This window comes from Schistocerca serialis, chromosome 1 (genome assembly GCF_023864345.2).
Source record: "Schistocerca serialis cubense isolate TAMUIC-IGC-003099 chromosome 1, iqSchSeri2.2, whole genome shotgun sequence".
Classification (NCBI taxonomy): domain Eukaryota; kingdom Metazoa; phylum Arthropoda; class Insecta; order Orthoptera; family Acrididae; genus Schistocerca; species Schistocerca serialis.
The window spans coordinates 398,792,968-398,813,707 of NC_064638.1; the positions used below are offsets into that span (position 1 = coordinate 398,792,968).

The 20,740-nt window shown below is 44.2% G+C and overlaps 1 protein-coding gene across 3 annotated transcripts in view; it reads left to right on the top strand.

Annotated features, from left to right (window-relative positions):
- LOC126471774 (protein similar) overlaps positions 1-20,740 on the top strand; it is a 723,501-nt gene that overhangs the window by 391,781 nt on the left and 310,980 nt on the right. For all 3 annotated transcript variants that reach the window (XM_050099889.1, XM_050099887.1, XM_050099888.1), the window contains exon 2: positions 15,627-15,814. In XM_050099889.1, coding sequence (XP_049955846.1) covers positions 15,627-15,814 — 188 coding nt within the window. The remainder of the gene's footprint in view (positions 1-15,626; positions 15,815-20,740) is intronic.

Consider the following 20,740-nt stretch of genomic DNA (forward strand, 5'->3'; position numbering starts at 1 on the left):
ATATCTGTAGTAACCATGAGTGGGGTACACTATCAAAAGCTTTTTGGTAATCAATGTATGCGTAGTGTAGCGACCTTTGTTTAGTTTTAGCTTGATATGTTACCTCTGTATCTATTATCAGTTGCTCTTTACATCCTCGTGCTCCTTTGCAGCGGCCTTTTTGTTCTTCATTTATAATTTTGTTCTGTGTTGTATGTGTCATTAATTTCTGTGTAATGACTGAAGTTAATATTTTGTAGATTGTTGGTAGGCATGTTATGGGGCGATATTTAGCTGGGTTTGCTGTGTCTGCTTGATCTTTAGGTTTCAGATAGGTTATTCCATGTGTAAGTGTATCAGGGAATGTGTATGGGTCTGCAATGTAACTGTTAAATAATTTAGTTAGATGTGAATGTGTTGAGGTAAACTTCTTTAGCCATAAATTTGCTATTTCATCATTTCCAGGGGCTTTCCAATTGTGTGTAGAATTAATTGCTCGGGTGTCTTCATGTTGCAAAATTATCACTTCAGGCATTTGTGGTATCATCTTGTATGAGTGTGTTTCTGCTTGTATCCACCGTGCATGTCTGTTATGTTGTGCTGGGTTTGACCATATGTTGCTCCAGAAGTGTTCCATGTCTGTTATGTTTGGTGGATTGTCTATTTTAATGTGTGTGTTATCTATTGTCTGGTAACATTTCTTTTGGTTTGTGTTGAATGTTTGGTTTTGTTTCCTTCTATTTTCACTTTTTTTGTATCTTCTAAGTCGTTTGGCCAATGCTTGTAATTTCTGCTTCTTTTCATCTAATTGCACTAAATCACACTAAAAGGAGGGTTAGCCCTATTAGTGGTTTGTTCTTTTCGTCGCCTTTTACGACTGGCAGAACATACCGGAGGCCTATTCTTTTCCCGGGCCTCCACAGGATTTATTATTATTATTAATAATAGTAGTAGTAGTAGTAGTTGTAGTAGTAGTAGTAATTATTACGAGTATTAGTAGTACTAGTAGTAGTTTCGTATAAAATCTCATAAAGTTAAGACCCAGGCAGACGTAAAAACGTAATTTTGTTGTATATCATCATTAGTGATGCGGTCGAAATGCACCGATTATCTCACTGCCTGTCGAAGAACCTGTTCGTGAAGTGAAATAAACGGCAACGATCCGAACTACAGGTACTGCTGGCCTTACAGATGCCAGGACACGTGGCTCGTACGCCAGGGCTGGGATATGTTAAACTACCGCCATAAGGTCCACCGATAATATCGCGGTATATACCTGAACTTGACCTCTGATTTACCGCTATTATAGGAGCGCTGTCGGGAAAATGCGTGGGCCATCTAAGATAAACTGAACTTAACATTTTATGCCAGAATAAAATGGCGCAGGGTGATTTGATTCGCATTCAAGAAATGACACTGTTAAGTACAGGTTTAATCATTCTGGTTTTGTGTTTTTAATAGACAGCCGAATGTCGAAACAATTTCTTCAGATCACAAACGATTTATTTGTCGTCCCACTAAGAATTTAGTGCTGCTGCCTGTATTGCTGTAAGTGACTGAGAGAAGTGTATGAGCATTGCCCAGAAAACAATTCCTACAAGTTGTTCCAGATAAAAAAGGTGTAATCGATATCTTTTTGTTGTTTTGAGATACTTAAAAATCCACGGAAAATCATATTTAGATTTTTAATTACTAGTGGTGTTTATTTCATTACCCTCTGCATTCTACCGCCGTGACCCGTTTTTATCGAAGATCATTTATCGAGCACTGCGTACATTTGTTTTCATTTATACGTTTTACTTACATTCTAAGTATTGGAGAAAACTGTAATAGAGTTGAAACTGAGTACATCTCTGTTTAAGTGAAAAAAACCTACTTATTTATGAAGTTTAACTGTAGCGTAATGTATGTGCTACTCTTATAAAATGTCACACGTTACGCAAATGAGTTTCATTATACAGATGACGGTTTAAAGACGGAAGGCTGGAGTTTTAACGTCAAATCGTTGTCGAGGTCACAGCAGATTCCTTGCACAAAGTGAAAAATGGAGGCTACCGTTTCTGGGACGAAGCTACAACTGTTGAACCGCGTTGCATGAAATTAGTCAAAATAATGCCACCTTCAGGCCATGCATTTGATATATTTATTATTCATCTAACAACTACAAGAAGCCACTTAACAATGAAAAGCCCAGTATTGTGCATGTTCTGCAGTTAATAATGTAGAACATACACAATATTGTGCTTTTCGTTTGTTACCATGAAATTATTCTACCAAGAAGCGAAGTAAGAATCAGTTAACACGGAAACGCAACTTTACTGGCATCAGTGCAAATTATCTACCCATATATCACGCAGTCCTAGGCAGTTGGGAAGTGTCCTAGTAGTGCTAAAATACGAAATCCAACATAGCGACGTCATTTGCAAAAATAATATAATAATAATAATAATAATAATAATAATAATAATAATAATCATTATTATTATTCTGTATGGCTTAATGGGATAGTTTATTTGCTACGGTCGCAGGTTCGAATCCTGCCTCGGGCATGGATGTGTGTGATGTCCTTAGGTTGGTTAGGTTTAAGTAGTTCTAAGTTCTAGGGGACTGATGACCACCGATGTTAAGTCCCATAGTGCTCAGAGCCATTTGAACCATTTTGCAACGGATCCGCCTTTTTGGACTTCGCTAAGAAACTTATGCTTGCTCTGTATCTTAAGGAATTAAAGCGATTCTACTACGTCGACTTATCATTCAGTAATTTCGAACATTTTTTCAGGTTGCAAGTCTATGCCCGTTGATCTCGAATACTATAAGGAGCGATTTCTCACTGAGACTATACGCTATGCGATAAGACACTTTGTAGTAAAGGTCGCGCGACGCGACGGTTAACCGTGGGACGCACGTGGCCCTACAGGAGCGATACAAAAAGCAACAAGACACAGCGGGCGCCGACAGCTTCGCGTCGCTGGCAGCCTCTATAGTTGACAACATAATTTAATGTATACATCATGTACGCAGTACTAATACTTCATAATTCCAGGTGTACCGGCTGTTTCATCTAAACCTCAAGCCCACAAATGTGCTAAATGAAAATGACGATAACGAGGACCATGAAGTGTTGCAATAGGTCACAATTGCGTTTGTCTGAATTTAGTATCTGTTTTGTATGATGTGACTATATCTTCACAATAATTAAAAGCTTTACAACTGTCAAAAGACGCTTTTTTCTCTAGCCTATACATCGAATCTTTGTGAATTAAAAGTAATAAATGTAATCTTGAATATTAGTTAATATTTCATAACATAAAATGGGTACATTATTTTGTTTTTTTGTGGAAAGTATAGGATGTTGAGACGTGGTTCAAAACAGTTCAGACGAATGTGACTGATGATTTGTCAATAAATTTGATTTTCACAAACATATATGTTTCTCAGAACTTTGATTCTGTACTTTGGACCCTTATGGTTCTCAGTGCCTCCATTTTTTTAGGCATATCATTTGAATTAAAATTTCCTTCCGCGTGTATCGTACGATGCAGGTGCGAGGAGCATCGCTGTAGTCCCATGCCTGTGCCATGAATGCAACGGATCCGCCTTTTTGGTCTTCGCTAAGAAACTTGTGCTTGCACTCTATCTTAGGGAATTAAAGCGATTCTACTACGTGGACTTATCATTCAGTAATTTCGAACATTTTTTGAGGTTGCAAGTCGCTTCAACTACGTTTCTTTGCCCTCTACCAATGTGGTTTGCTTCTGCGTAGTATCGCGACTCACATCTCGTACCGTATCGCATATCGTATCGGCCCAGTGAGAACATAAAGAGGTTGTACGACTGCAACGCTTTGCGGCGGTAACAGTCTACAAAATGTTTGTGGGGTTCCACCGTGAAGTAGTTGGCCGTTTTCGTTCTGAATGAGATTGTTCCGATTTTCTAGTTTTCCCTGATTTTTCTACTCATTGTAACGTTGCATTTCGTCTTAACTGCTCGTGAATATCAGTTTTATATGTACTATCTGCGTTCGTCCGTTCAAGGAGAGTCGTTATTAAGCAGTCTCGACAGTTATGTTTATGAGAGAATTAGAATGTAAGCTTAATTATTATCATGTCAATGGGCGTGCCTCGCTGTTAGTGTACCATTTTTTAAATGCAGACATTTATTAGTTAAAGAAAAGTCTCCTGTGCTCATGTCCTCTATTGGCGTTTTCTTCTGTTGTCACTGAATCTGTTCGCAATTGTAATACAATTTTCTCAACAAATAACGTAATATTTAGTATCTAAATCCGCCGCCCCCTCTGTCTCTCCGCACCCCTGGCGCCCTCTCTCTGCCTCTCCCTCCCCCCCTCTCTCTCTCTCTCTCTCTCTCTCTCTCTCTCTCTCTCTCATACGCACGCGCGCGCGCACACACACACACACACACACACACACACACACACACACACACACACACACCCACCGACCCCGTCGCTCTCGTGGCAGTATTTCTCTGTATAAGAAAAAAGTAAAGCTGGTGTAATTTCAATTCAGAAGACATCAGAGCTACACTCATTGGCTATAGAACAAGGATAACATTAAACTTTCAGACTACTTTCGTGTACGCTCTCGCAGCAAGGGGGAAGTGAGTTTAGCCTGACTACTTTCCGGCTCACGGTTACATTATCATGCTGAGGCAGTTCGGTAATTAATCGGCATATTTCTCATTCTCTTAAGCTGTTTAGTCTCGTTGGCGCAGCGTGTGAGAGCTCGCAAACGCCGGCGTGTCCGCCGTGTGACGGCGGTGTTTGCTGATTTTGCAGAAGCGGCTTCCGGTGGCGGACGATGCTCAGGGCAGGTGTGGACGCTGTGGCTTGTTTGCGGAATAAGGCTCTGCAGGGCGCGCCTTCCAGGAACGACGGCTCCAATAACGTCACAGTCGCCACAGCCCTTATCTGTGCGTCGCTGGTGTTCGAGGAGCTATGCTCCAGATTTTGGTAGAGTTAACGATACAGCTGTGTGACACCATGTCCATCGCTACATCTCCGCTCGCCCTCCTACCTTCTCTTTCTTTCGGTAGCCGGGTGTAAAACGCTAACTAAGCTTCACGGAAGTAGACAAATGATGTTTATCCCCTTCTTTTTGTTGTTGATGTTTCTGGACGGTTTCCAAGGAACGCTCATGTCTTGTAGTTTTTGCACTTCCCGCCATCTATACAAGTGTCTACCCGCCATGTATACAAGTGTCTACTCAGATGATCCATGTGAAAAGGTTTCCGACGTGATTTGATTATGGCCGCACGATAGGAATTAACAGACTTTGAACGTGGAGTGGTAGTTGGAGCTAGACGGTTGGGACATTCCATTTCGGGAATCGTCAGGAAATTCAGTATTCCGATATCTACAGTGTCAACGTTTATTCAACCACTATCAGCAATATTCGCGAACCACGCCCTTTCTTTGGCGCGATAGAAGGCGTAGCGGCATATGGTCTCAGTATTTGACGCACAACTATTCATGGGTAGATATTCAATTAGTCTTACATAGAAAAACAATGACTATTGCCCAAAAACTTTGATATCGAACTTCATATATTTCAAGCATTTTTTTAAAATTTAAGTGAAGGTTTACATACGTCTATTTTTTTGTTTGCACTACCTAATTTAGCCTATGATTGGACTGACAACTCACAGCGAAAAATAATTTATGTCTGATATAGAAGAACAATTTACTTGCGCATTGTAGTAACAGGAGGAATTACAACAGAACTGACAACAATACAGAAAGAAAAGATGTACATTTAACTTCGATGTTTTACGACTTGGAAGGCAATTTCATCGTTAAAAAAATAGGAAACGCACACAGATGTAGGAGAGGAAAAAGTACTCCAGACACAGGAAGTAATCGCAAATTATTTAGTGAGTGTGACAGGGGGACTAATACACAAGGTTCGTTGACTTTATTCATGTAACTGAGTTTTATCACCATCCGATCGCGAAGCAGAGTGGCTTCAAAGAGCCAACGATCGCCAAGCAGAGTGGCCGCTGCGAGGTCTGTAGTCAGAGCAGGTACTTAAGTCCAAAGATTGATTTGATGGAGCTCTGCAAGCTAGCCTACGCCTTGCAAGTCTCGCCATCCAGCATAACTACTGCAACCTACAGTTTTTTGAACGTGCTTTTTGTATTCAAGCATTGATCTTCGTCTAAAACTTTTAGCCCCCACACTGCCTCCATTAACAAAGCTCTCTCCTCCCAAATTCAATTCAGCGCCACTTGATTAGTTACCCGGTCACTGTACTTGATATATGTGTAATAAGTTATACCATCGTCTTCGAAAACATCTCGTCGCCAAAATGTATGGCGCAAAAATCAGCAATCCTTTGACAGCTGAAGCGATGCTAGTGCTCCAAGCCCAAGCGTGTAGATGCAGAAGAATGTATATTTACAGCTATACTCCGCAAGCCACATTGCGGCGGACGGTACTCTGTGTACAAACCCCCGCTCCCCCCCCCCTCCTGTTCTTGTCGCGAATAATTCGCAGGGAGAACGGTTGCTGGTAAGCCTCCGTGTAGGTTCTGATCTCTCTAATTTTATCTTCATGTTCTGTTTGCGAGATGTGTGTAGGAGACAGCATTACATATGTTGGCCCTTCAAGGAACTGCGCTGTCGGAACTTTGACGGTGCACCACACCGTGACGCAGAACGTCTCACTTGCAGCGCCTGACACTGGAGTTCCTTAATCATCTCTGTGACGCTTTGGTTACTAAGTGAACCTGTAACGAAACGCGCTGCTCTTCTTTGGATCTTCTCTATTTCCCCTACCATTCCTATCTTGTACGGGTCCCATAATGACGAGCAATAGTCATGTATTGGTCGAACGTGTGTTTTGTCAGCTGGCGGAGGTTCGAGTCCTCCCTCAGGCATGGGTGTGTGCGTTTGTCCTTAGGATTATTTAGGTTAAGTAGTGTGTAAGCTTAGGGACTGATGACCTTTGCAGTTAAGTCCCATAAGATTTCACACATTTTTTTGTGAGCTACTTCCTTTGTTGATGGATTACATTTGCTGATGATTTTTCCAATGAATCTCATTCTGGCATCTGCCTTACCTGCAATCAATTTTATGTCCTCAACCCACTTCAAATAGCTGTGTATGCATAGTCCTATATATTTTATGAAAGTAATTGCTTCCAGTGATGGCTCCGCAATCGTGTAATCATACAATAAAGAGTCTTTCTGTCTTATTCATTCGCAGTACTTTACATTTGTTTATGTTGAAGGTCAATTGCCACTCACTGCACTAGGAATCGATCCTCTACAGGTCCTCCTGCATTTCGCTGCAATTTTGTAACGTCGCACCTTCTGTGTGTGCAACGGAATCATCCGCAAGAAGTCCCATGAAACTTCCGACGTCATCTACTACATCATTTATACACACTCTGAGCGGGGAAAAAACCACGCAGATGTCGGCATTTGAGAGGGGACATGTACTTGGACTCAAAGAAACCGGTTGGAGTACTCGACAGTTGAATGGGAGCGATACCACTATTCGACGATATTAGCAGGAATGGACAAGCCATGGCCGTACAGAGCGCCCAGAAGGAAGCGATCGACCTAGAGGGATGAGAGAATGTGAGGAACTAGGAGTCATCAGAGAAGCAACCAGAGCCCCGCACACATCTTTATCATCGATCCAATGTGCAGTTGGTGCTTCAGTGACCACAAGGGTCATTAATACGCGGCTTACAGAAAGGGGACTGAGCTCACGGTGCCATTGACTTCTGTGCACCATCACGCCCATTTGCTGTGATGTCGGGCACGTTCGGCCTGTAATCACGTTGACTAGAGTACAATTGTCTTCAGTGATGAGTTCTGCTTCGAACTGGGCCCCAGTACCAGCGAGGATGTGCCTGGAGACGCTCCAGACAGCGTTGGAATACCAGCCTGACTGTCGCCCATCATACGGCTCGTCGTACAAGAGTGAAGGTCTGTAGTGCCGTTTCATATCATAGCAGGACCCCTTTGCTTCTCATCCATGGCACACTTACAGCATAGCAGTACATCGACGGTGTTCTACGCCCCGTTTTGTTGCCTTTCATGGTAAGCCATCCTGGGCCTACATTTCAGCAAGATGATACACGCCCTCACACGGCGGGAGTTTCTATTACTTACCTTCATGCTTGACAAACACCACCTTGGCCAGTAGGGTCGCCGGATCTTTGTACAGGTGAAAACATTCGGAGTATTGTAGGCAGGACCCTCCAACCACCTCGGGATTTTGACTGTCTAAGGGGTCAGTTGGACAGAATTTAGCACGATATCCCTGGAGGACATCTAACAACCCTTTATCAATCAGTGCATAATAGTAAGACATGGACTGCAGCGTTACTGACTCGCTCAATTTGTGAAGCTCTTTCTGTTTGATAAAGCTTCCAATTTTTCTGAAATTGTAATAATTTTTTTTGTCTGTACATGTACACCACACATACCGATTTCCTTCGCATGCGAGTAATTCCTTCGTGGCGCGTTGTTTCTTTAGAGTGTACGCTGTGAAAAGTAATGGTCCTTTAACAATCCTCTGGGGCACGCCAGAAGTTACTTTTGTGTCTGAAACATCTATCCGTTCAGAATGACATGATGTGTTCTAACATCTCGTTGAATCTGGTATACTGCCGGTGGGCTGCGTTTTTCTAACACAATATTTCGACGTCGTACCTCGGCTTCTTCATCAGGTGCTTCCAGTCGCAGGAAGCACCTGATATTCCGTGCGCTCCTATTTTGATCATTAGGCTGCAGTGCGGAACTATATTGAGTGCTTTCCGAAAGTCAAGGAACACGATATCTAACTAGGCGCTGTGTCTTCTGCTTTCTGGGTCTCGTGGACGAACAGAGAGAGTTGGTTTCACGTGATCATGGTTTTCGGAATCCAAGTTGGTTTCTACGAAACAGATTTTCGGCCTCCAGAAATGTTTCAAAATTCTACAAGTGACCGCCAGGAATATAGGTCTATAGTTTTGTGTGTATTTTCGACGTCCCTTCTTGGAAACGGGACTGACCTGCGCTTTTTTTCCAATCGTCCGGAACACTTTGCTCCTCCAAAGATCTAGGGTACACTGTTGCTAAAAGAGTTGCAAGTTCTTTTATGTACTCTATGTGGAATACTGTTGGTATCCCGTGAGGTTCAGTGGCTTTCATTATGTTGAGCGATTTTAATTGCTATTGTATCCCTTGGTCACTTATTTCGGTATCAGCCATTTTGTCGTTCGAGCAACGTTTTAAAGTAGGCGCTGTAGTGTTCTCTTCCCCTGTGAAACAGTTTTGAAAAATACTTTTAGTATTTCGACTTTGTCTGTGTCGTCCTCCGTTTCAGTGCCATTATGGCCACAGAGTGTGTGCACAGATGGCTTCGATCCATTTACTGATTTGGCATAAGATCAAAGCTCCTTAGGATTTTCTGTCAAATGGGTAGACGGAACTTTACTTTCGAATTCGTTGAACGCTTCACACAAGTTTCGGCTTGATTTAGTTTTTGATTGTCTGTGAGGCTTTGGCTGCGTTTACTTCGCAGTGAAGCTGTCTTCGCATTCATAGCAGTTTTCTAACATGGGTGTTGAACCACCAACTTTGCGTATAGGACAGTGATCTTGAACTTTGACCGTTGATACTTGACGTTGTTAGTGCTGGAGATGAAATTTTCGTACTAAACGCTCAGGTGATCTGATATCTGTTTCTTGTCGCTCTTGCTAAGCAGGAAGATCTTAGTACCTTTCTGTTTAGCCTGGTGATGCCGTAACGTCCTTATGATAGCTGATACCATGTTCTACGCTGAGCCCATAAGTTCGGCTCTGTTTGCTACCAGCAGGTCTAAAATTTTATCTCCACAAGTCGATTTTCTGATAGGTGCTCCAGATAATTTCAGGATAAAGACTTATAACAATTTCACATCATTCTCTGTCCCTACTCTCCGTCCTAATCACTTGAGTCTAGTCCATAGTTGGTAGGTTAATATCTCCACCTATAACATGACAAGGAAATTTACGCGAAATAATCTCAAAGTTTCCTCTCAACAGTTTCGCCACTATTGCTGCTGAGACAGGGAGCCTGTGAAAGCATCCAGTGACCATGTTTGATCGACCTTTAACAGAAATTATTTCACATTCGTAATGTGTACGAATCTCACATTATCGTATTTTTTATCTTTGCGATATGCTTTCCAGTCACAATGTAGAATTACATAGCTACTGACATGTGGTTTCAACCAGCTATCTGACCCTAGTAATATGTGGGCATTGTTAACGTTTACAAATGAGATTAGTTTCGGCACCTTTCCACAAACGCTCCTACAGGTTAAAAAAACAAAAGGAAAAAATATGCACGCCTGCCATATTAAGAGGAACCCTACAGTTCTCTACCAGATAGCGGAGGTCGAGAAATTTGCATCTTTTCGTGCCGCAGACTTGTTGGAACATCTGGTTTAAACCTTTCACTCTGCACCAAACGAGGGGTCCACGATCGGTTCTGGGAACGATGTTGAAAACCGACAGCTCCTCTTCAACCCCGCGGGTGAGGCTAACTGTCTTTCCAAGTCAGTCAGCCTCCTACAGGAACCGAGGATGGCCTCTGTATCCAAGCGGCAGGCGTCATTCGTGACTACATGAGCCACGCTTTGCAGCCGGGTGCACACAGTGCGCTCAACCGCTGCTCTACATCTCGGACGAGACCCAACTGGAGGCAAACAGAGTGGACAGTGGCCTTCTTTCCCGACTTGCCGCAGACCTGCCGCACATTTCTAACATTGGAGCTCCCAATGACACTCTGCACTTGTCCAGACTTCTCAGGAAGATCGGCCACAGACCCAGCAGGCCAGCTATCCCGTGCTGGTTCACTTGTACTTTCAGTAGCGGGCCATACCTCAGACCTGTTTCTAAGACGTAAGGGAACAGCCGTGCTGACTGTATCCTTTTTCGCCATCCGTGCAGAGATTCGCAATCTTGCCCCTGTTCGCCAAACACCATCAGGTAATCGTTGACCGGCAGAGACGTGCGAATCGGACGACTCAGCGGCATCAGGGATCCCAGGCGACACCGTAGGTTCCAGATATGCCGAAGCATTCGTCTGAGATTCCCCAACACCACGTTCATCAGGGCAACAGCATGAAGATAGTTTCCAGAATGAGATTTTGACTCTGCAGCGGAGTGTGCGCTGGTATGAAACTTCTTGGCAGATTAAAACTGTGTGCCAGACCGAGACTCCAACTCGGGACCTTTGCCTTTCGTGGGCAAGTGCTCTACCAACTGAGCTACCCGAGCACGACTCACGCCCCGTCCTTATAGCTTTACTTCTGCCAGTATCTCGTCGCCTACCTCCCAAACTTTACAGAAGCTCTCCTGCTTTCACTCCGCTGCAGAGTGAAAATCTCATTCTGGAAACATCCCCCAGGCTGTGGCTAAGCCATGTCTCCGCAATATCCTTTCTTCCAGGAGTGCTAGTTCCGCAAGGTTCGCAGGAGAGCTTCTGTGAAGTTTGGAAGGTAGGACAGTAGAAGTTTCAGCATGAAGATAGTCTACCGTGGCCAGCATAGCTTCCAGTTGCTTACAGACAGCGGTCAATTTTCGCTGCATCCGTACACAACAGGCGCAGTCCCTGTCCATCTTAAATCATTTATTGTCTGAACCACAGGTAACGTAACAGCCAACTCAGGAAGTGAACTTACTCAACACAACCGATCGAAAATACGCAAACGCATACATAAAAATAAATTGCACTACTAAAACAGCTAAATGAACTGCTGGCGTTCGCTCATACTCACAAATGTGAAAGGATGCCACTGAACTGCGTAAACAGTCTGTGAACAAAAAAGAACAGCATGATATAAGCTGAGAACTTACTGCTTTTAATGCTGTTACTTCAATATTTTCCAGTCACTAAACATGGCAACCTCACGTTTGTAAATTCAAAACGAGCCGATTAAGAGTATATCCGCGTGTTTTGCATGTACTTTCTGGTGCTTTCCACTGATTGTAGTCGGTTTCACGAGTTTCTTTGCGAATTTCAGACTCATTTTGGTATATTCGAAACTGTGCACGATTGTTACGTGCTTGGACATTAGCCGCTACTTATTCTTCTAAACGGCCTTTTGGCCTTGCTTGCTTCTGTGCCTTGCGTGTACCTAACATGTTTATTCTGTTTGGCTCTGAGCACTATGGGACTTATTTATTCTGTTTCCCAGATAGCAAAATGTGTCTGCTCGTATATCTTGCACTCATTTTTCTAGCTGTAAAATTTAGTCTCCATCACGTTCACCCGTGACGCTGTCTTCTTATTTAGGCGCGTCTCTTAATCTATAGATAACTCAAGTTCAATTACATTTAATACAAAACACAGTTACTGTTGTCTTTCGATTGTCACTGTCGTATCATCAGTTAATTGTATTGTGCCATTTTTCTGTGTTTGATAAACAATGAGAATCCTTAACGTATGCCAGACACAACTGAAGCCACTACAATTTATAGCTGCGCAATAAACTCTGAAATGCATCTCTGTTTGCTTTTTAAATGTGCTTCTTCACTCCATGTACTCACAAGGGCAACTCCCCATCGCACGCCCCTGAAGTTCAGTGGTAAGATGACTCAGGGGATAGTCCGTCAAAAGCTGAACAGGAAGAAGGTGTACTGAACTGCGAAGAAAAAGAAAGAAAGAGTTAACGCCCTAAACTTAACAAGTGCAATATTGAGCGAAAGTAAGCAACCTCTGCGTCGTGGTTGAGTGGTCACGTTGTTGAAATTTTAAGCTGACTAGCCATGTTCAAAACTTCTTTGTGCCACTTATTCTCATTTTTTTCCCCGCAACATTATGAATTTTCCGCCCGGTCATTGAAATGTCCGTTCTCTTTCTGTAGACTTGGCAGTTGTCATCCTATACACTGGAATGAGATTTTCACTCTGCAGCGGAGTGTGCGCTGATATGAAACTTCCTGGCAGATTAAAACTGTGTGCCCGACCGAGACTCGAACTCGGGACCTTTGCCTTTCGCGGGCAAGTGCTCCACCATCTGAGCTACCGAAGCACGACTCACGCCCGGTACTCACATCGCACACTCCGCTGCAGAGTGAAAATCTCATTCTGGAAACATCCCCCAGGCTGTGGCTAAGCCACGTCTCCGCTATATCCTTTCTTTCAGGAGTGCTAGTTCTGCAAGGTTCGCAGGAGAGCTTCTGTAAAGTTTGGAAGGTAGGAGACGAGATACTGGCAGAAGTAAAGCTGTGAGTACCGGGCGTGAGTCGTGCTTCGGTAGCTCAGATGGTAGAGCACTTGCCCGCGAAAGGCAAAGGTCCCGAGTTGGAGTCTCGGTCGGGCACACAGTTTTAATCTGCCAGGAAGTTTCATACCAGCGCACACTCCGCTGCAGAGTGAAAATCTCATTCTGGAAACATCCCCCAGGCTGTGGCTAAGCCATGTCTCCGCTATATCCTTTCTTTCAGGAGTGCTAGTTCTGCAAGGTTCGCAGGAGAGCTTCTGTAAAGTTTGGAAGGTAGGAGACGAGATACTGGCAGAAGTAAAGCTGTGAGTACCGGGCGTGAGTCGTGCTTCGGTAGCTCAGATGGTAGAGCACTTGCCCGCGAAAGGCAAAGGTCCCGAGTTCGAGTCTCGGTCGGGCACACAGTTTTAATCTGCCAGGAAGTATCTTATACACTGGTTATACAATATGTGTCATGTAAGAATACGTTACCGTCACAAGTAAACAGTATGAATAGTGAGATCATACCACACAGACGTCTCACAGGAATAAAAACGACAAATAAACGGGTGTGAAATATGCTACAACATAGGAACTGAAGAGTCAAAACTTCCAAAACGGAACGCAACTTCAGAAACGTTAAAATCATATGTTTTGACAGAGCACAGAGAAACTGTGTGATTGTGAAATTGTTGCGTTTATTTTTGTCATTAAACGGTTGCACTTCCCATTCCAAAGTAACCTCCTTTCGGCTGCTAACAGAGTAGTCGTGCAGAATCAACTGTCATTATAGACCCCTTCGTTACACCTCGCAGTTGCAGACGGGCGTTACATCATGACATGGCTACAAATTTGAATACAACGAACAACATAATAAAAAATTGGTACGACAGAGGTTTGGGGGGGGGGGGGGGGTGTTGCGATGGGGAGTTTCCATTGTCAGTACACAGTCGTTTCGCAGGATGCTTGCACATGACAGCCGCTTGGCGGTGCTGCTGTAGTGAAGAAGCAGAAAAGATGTAGAAGTTTGTGACCCATTGTCTTGGACGCTGTGGTTATACTACATGTATACAATAGGTTACTGCACGCTACTTCAGTTTGCATGATTGTCATTTGCGCATGTAGAATAGGCGGTAGCTCTAACCTTCTTTGTCTTCCTTCCTCGTGAACATTTGTCACGCAATATAGCAGAGTCCGCCCTTTTTTCTCTATGCCTTCACCTGGCACGACCTGGCGCCTGGTATGTTGCTTTTCAATTTGATTGTAGTTGAAAGTTATTTTTGTCTGCAGCATCCCGTGGAAAATCAACATACTACAGTGTCCAAGGTGGTAATATCTTAAGGTCTCTGGTCACCGTGTCCATTATTATGATGAACAGAAAGGAGTGAAGAGTTGGTCCCTAATGAGCACCCACAGAAACAAGCAGAGTTACCTAATGCTCTTGAAGCAGATAGTAGTTGACTTTCAGGATTGTTTTAGAGCAGCCAGTCTCATTCAGTTAGTTCTTCGGGTCTTCATGCTCACCGTCTGCCTGCTTAGCTGGGTGGTAACGTGCACGCTCCCCATGCAAGCGGTCCCGGATTCGATTCCCGGCCGCGTTGGAGACTTTCTCTTTTGGGGGACTGGGTGTTGTGTTGTCCTCATCATCATATCGCCGGCGCGCAAGTCACCCACTGTGGCGTCGAGTGAAATAAAACTTTCACTTGGCGGCCGAACTTCCCCGGTTGGGGCCTCCCGACCAACAATGCCATACCTTCGTTTCCATTTTTTTCATGCTCACTTAGATAACGTGGCACTCACTCAAAAGCATGTTCCGGGCCCAGGAAGGTAAAGTGATGATGATTAGATCTTTCTAACAGAGTTTCTTAATGAGAAAGCAGGTATGAACGACATCGGTGGTGCCACAGCGTTTCACAAAACCACGCTGATTGATGATGATATTGATATTGACAGCCGTGCATATTCTGCCGTCTGTGATGCACTGTGATCTTAATTACAATAAAAACATATTTCACGTTTATGAACAAGTGTACAGAAGAAGGGATCGGTTGGTCGGGCATATTCTGAGACATCAAGGGGTCACCAATTTAGTATTGGAGAGCAGCGTGGAGGGTAAAAATCGCAGAGGGAGACCAAGAGATGAATACACTAAACAGATTCTGAAGGAAGGATGTAGGTTGCAGTAGGTACTGGGAGATGAAGAAGCTTGCACAGGATAGGGTAGCATGGAGAGCTGCATCAAACCAGTCTCTGGACTGAAGACCACAACAACAATGGTCCTTTGTGATTTAGCTCCGTATCTGAAATGTGTGGTTTCTATTTTTTGCATTAACTTTTGATACATATTTTCGATTACGATAAAGTTAAATAATAGTGCGAAAGAAGGTATTTTGCTTCTTTTTGTTGAAATGCAAGCAATACTTAATAATTTTTTCTCTGTTTCAGGAATTCGGAAAAACGAAAGGAGAAATCCAGAGATGCTGCGCGATGCCGACGCAGCCGTGAGACTGAAATCTTCACCAACTTAGCACAAGCATTACCTTTGCCACAGGCAGCTATTTCGCAACTTGACAAAGCCTCTATTATGAGGCTCGCTATTTCGTATCTGAAGATTAGGGACCTGCTCAGCCTTGGTATGTATTCTTTATGAGTTTCAACGAAAAAAATTATATGTATGTCTTAATTTAGTTGCCTTTTTTTTAAAAAAAAAAAGAAATCTAGAAAATAAAACGTTAGCCAACTATTCACAAAATACGGCAGTAGATCCAACCACATCTAAAAGGTGGCCGCCTCACGAACTTATTTCTGCCTTCAGAGTGTACTTTGAGCGGATGTGTCAGTAACTTTTGTGGTTCTAGTGAATATCTTTACAATCATCACCCAAAGCTTAATAATCTGTTGAGGCATTGAGTGGATGACCTCTACAGTGCCAGGGTTAAGTTGAGGCGATGTGTTGACCGATGGTTCTCAAGGAAACGTCATTACTGTCATACATTTTATTGGAGAACTAACTACAAGACTCATAGCGACACTCTGCGGTGGCAGCACCTCCTGGATGTGCGCTGAAGACAGCGAGTGTGGAGGCGCTGAAGCAAGCAGGCGTCCAGCGGGTGGGTAGGAATGCTGACGTGCGGAGTCCGCGGCAGAAGGTGTACCTCCCAGGCACGGCTCTGTAGCCCGAGGCAGGGCGCGGACACCCGCCCTCATTCATGGTGAGGGTGACATCCCTCAGCAGTTGCATACACCCTTGCGAGCCGAGGTGTACATCATCAGTATGCCTGCCCAGGCATAGATGTTGTGCGGCTGCACTGCCCTTGTCTCGAGCGACTGCCTTCCGGGGCAGAAGGCTGGTTGCATGTGAAGTGAGCTCCGAGGTGGCCCGCCGTATCGAAGGCACTAACTTACAGCTAACGGTAGGCTCGCAGTTGGTGGAAGCCAAGTCTCGTGGTGGCTGCTTGCAGAACCCTCTACATCTACATAAGTACTCCTCAGACCATCGTACTATGCATGGTACCTTGTACCACACTACTAGTCATTTCCTCTCGCGTGACATTCACAAAGGGGGGGGGGGGGGGATGACTGTCTAAAAGCCTCCGTACGAGCTCTAATTTCTCGCATCTTATCTTCATGATCGTTACGCGAAAAGTACGTTGGCGACAGTAGAATTGTCCTGCAGTCAGCCTGAAATGCTGGTTCTCTAACTTTGCGCAATAGTGCCTTGCGAGTTCCTACCCATCCACATTAATTTACATTTTTCTACCTTTAGAGCAAGCTGCCGTTTATCATACCAACTAGAAATTTTGTATAATGCATATTGTATTTTCCTGCAATTACTCAGCGGCGACGCCTTCCCGTACATCGCAGCGTCAACAGCAAACAGCTGTAAATTGCTGCTGTTCGTCAGGTCATTTATGTTTATACAGAATAAAAGCGGTTCCTATCACACTTCCATGGGGCTCTCCTGACGATAGCCTTTTCGCCCTGTGGACCAGCTTAGATGTCCCCTCGTAGACGGTGCTGCCAGACTTTGATACCTTTGGCTTTAGATGTGTCAGTGTCTGCTTGTTTTGCTGAAGCTCCGCTTTCAACCAGTTACTCCAAAACAAGTTCTTAACTTGGGTGTGTAGTAACCAGCCTGTCGATACCGCCTTCTGCTGTGTCGTCGTTATTGCGTTGCTGACTCCTGGCCCCGCCGGCAATGTGGAAACCCGCCAGTGGCGTTGCTGCGTCTGACGTTAACGTTTTGGTCGATTCTGCGCTCGCCAGCTCCCATGCCCTTCTTCAACAGCCGTAGTACCGTAGGTATTTTATTCAGTAGCGCCAAAAAAATAGTGGCACTGCTAAAAAATCAAAAGTTCCATTGTTTGCTAATTAAATAATTATTTGTACTTGTTCTGACCTATGTGTATCAGACCATGTTTTCTTTTTCAAACATTGGATTATCTGAGAACACCATACCAACATTTAGCTTGAAACACATTTATCAGCCTTTCCTCATTGCCTACGATTTGGCGTAAGTGGAGGGCACCCAACTCGGTATCCAACCTGCAACACCCAAGTCACTTTTCACCGCCTTCACAGTTTCCACAACAGCTTATTTAACCTCATGAATGGCATCACTGCAAATTTCCTTCTGTCTACTCTCGGTGTGCTAGTTGTTTCAGTGTTATCGTAGATACCACTTTTTGTGAGGCCCAAGTTACAACATTCTTTTTTTTTTGCCAGTCATTGTATGCCGTCTAAAACAGATTTCATGAATGGCCTGCATATTTCGTTAAGACGGGCCTTACACTACCCACTAATCGTTCACGCGAAAGATTATTGTATGGCAGTTGCACTAGGAAACCGTCTTTACACAAGATTCACTGAATCAAACTCAGCACACAATGTGCCTTTAATTAGATTCATAGAACATAGCACACTGGCCCCCAGTGCGATGTATTTGCAACATGGATGATGATAGAGATTGGTTCAAATGGCTCTGAGCACTATGGGACTTAACATCTGAGGTCATCAGTCCCCTAGAACGTAGAACTACTTAAACCTAACTAACCTAAGGACATCACACACATCCATGCCCGAGGCAGGATTCGAACTTGCGACCGTAACAGTCGCGCGGTTCCGGACTGAAGCGCCGGCGATAGTGATTGGTTCTAAAAGAAACATACACTCAGGAACATTGAAAATAGCGCACCAACAGGGGAGCATCGGACCGAAATGAAATTTGTTAGACATACTGATACACGCGAGAGATTCGCTTGATCCCAAAACGAAGACAAGTAAACAAATACAGTGAGTACAAGTAGACAAATGAAGTTCAACATCAATAAAGCGATGGACCTGGTCCGGCATCGAGTTGATCAGACGTCTGATGTTGTCCTGAAGCAGACTGGCCCACAAATCTTGAACAGACACCTCCAAATCATGTACAGAGTGGTGTTTGAGCTGGACCCACACATGCTCCAAGGGGACAAGTTCAGGGAGCAGGTCAGTCATGAAAGAATCGAAACATGACATAGGAAGTCTTGCGGACGACCATTATCTTGCTGGAAAAGTACTCCTCGTATACTATGTAGAGAAGGTCCCACGTGGGGTAGAAGAATGTCATCAACATAACGCTGGCCCGTTAAGATTCCACGAACCACAATGAAAGGGAACCGGCGATCGTAAGTTATGGTCCACCAGACCATTGCACCGGCTGTGCGGGGGCTGTGGCGCGCGACAGCGTGGGTTAAACTGTACCGTTCAACAGGCTGCCTCCACACCCGTAAGCGGTTACCATCCATCCCCAAAACGAATCAGGTTTCATCCCTAATACCACGTTTCCCATTGTGTGGCAGTCCACGTCGATCTGGCGTGGCACCACTGCGGAAGGAGTCGCCGATGTCTGGGTGTGACGGCAGTAGCCGGCAAGGGCGCCTGGATTGCAAATGCACACCCGCCGGGCGTCTGGAAGTGGTTTGTGGAACAACTGGCATCCGTACAACTGCCTGAATTGTGGAGCGAATCACAGTAGGATCGCTGATCACTTGCTGCGCGATCCTTCGATCCTCTCGCCTCAGCGTCTTCCTGGTCAATCCAGCCCCTGTACGTCACACTTGGCTACCACCTCGTGTCCACTGCTGTCAGCTTTGTGTGACTGAACAGTCCGAACGATCGACCTGGCGAGCCACACGGCGTGTCGACCAGCCTGCGGTTTTCATGCCGATAATTAGGACCCTCTCAAACTGGCTTCACTCATGTTTGTGACCCGTCCAATGCACGCCGTTTAGCCGTTACAGGGTTAAAATTCATTCTGAATATATTGTTAAAAATAAAAGGTCAAACACTGCCTTCCTTTGTGGTAAACAACACACTTTCACTATCAAAACAATTTTAAGCTGACAGATTTTGAAACTTTGTGAAGTGGGACACATGTGTTCCACGAATCTAACTAGACGCATATTTGCCTGTGAGCCTAGAATTTTCAGACATAATTTTTTTATGTTTTAATTTTTTTAACAGGCAGGCAATTTTGGAAAAAATATAACAAATTATTACCAAAACACATTTATTGTCCTCACGATGAAAAACATTCACAAACAATTCACACACGTTTTCAACATCACATTTTAAGATAACTTTTGACATATCATACACGAATGTTTTTTACATTGTGTGAAGTTCTCTGGGGCACATACGTCTCACTAGATAAAAATGAAGTACAAACCAGCGGCGTTGCTGAGGTGTGTAGTAATGTGATATATAAGAAAACACAGTTAGTTGCTTCAGACATTCTTAAAAAGGAGATGATAGTGAAACAAACGCACTGTGCCACTTACAAACACACGGCTCCTCATTTGATCGCTCACAGCCTTCTACATATCCCTCCGTGGTCCGTAGTATTTTTCTCCAAGTTCCGAAAGCATCTCGCTAGATGCTAGCACTAGACAGGTATGAGATATAGACGTCCAAATGCACAAGACTGCCTATTACTTTAGTGGGACATATCAAGCACGAAAGGGTTAAGTAGGATCCCCTGCCCGATTGCAGCGCCACTGCAAGTTCAATGGGCATGCACATTGGCACCAAACTAGCATCATTTGCATATTGGTACTCATTGTACTTTCCTGAAATACTTGTAACTTTCTTCCCTCTTGGTGTGCTATCTTCAGTGTTCCTGGGTGTGTGTCTGGTACGCCAAGAACGTAATTTCCTACAACCTTAAATACAGTTAAACGTCATTTCTTTGCATTGGCCTATTATTTTAAACAATGTTATACACAATCGCATGTACACTTAACGCAGATGGAAAGTATTATATCATGACATATATAAAGTACCGACTTCCTGGAGATGTTCATTACGTTAGGGGTATGAAATAATTAAACTTCGCCGGCCGCGGTGGTCTCGCGGTTAAGGCGCTCAGTCCGGAACCGCGCGACTGCTACGGTCGCAGGTTCGAATCCTGCCTCGGGCATGGATGTGTGTGATGTCCTTAGGTTAGTTAGGTTTAAGTAGTTCTAAGTTCTAGGGGACTGATGACCACAGAAGTTAAGTCCCATAGTGCTCCGAGCCAT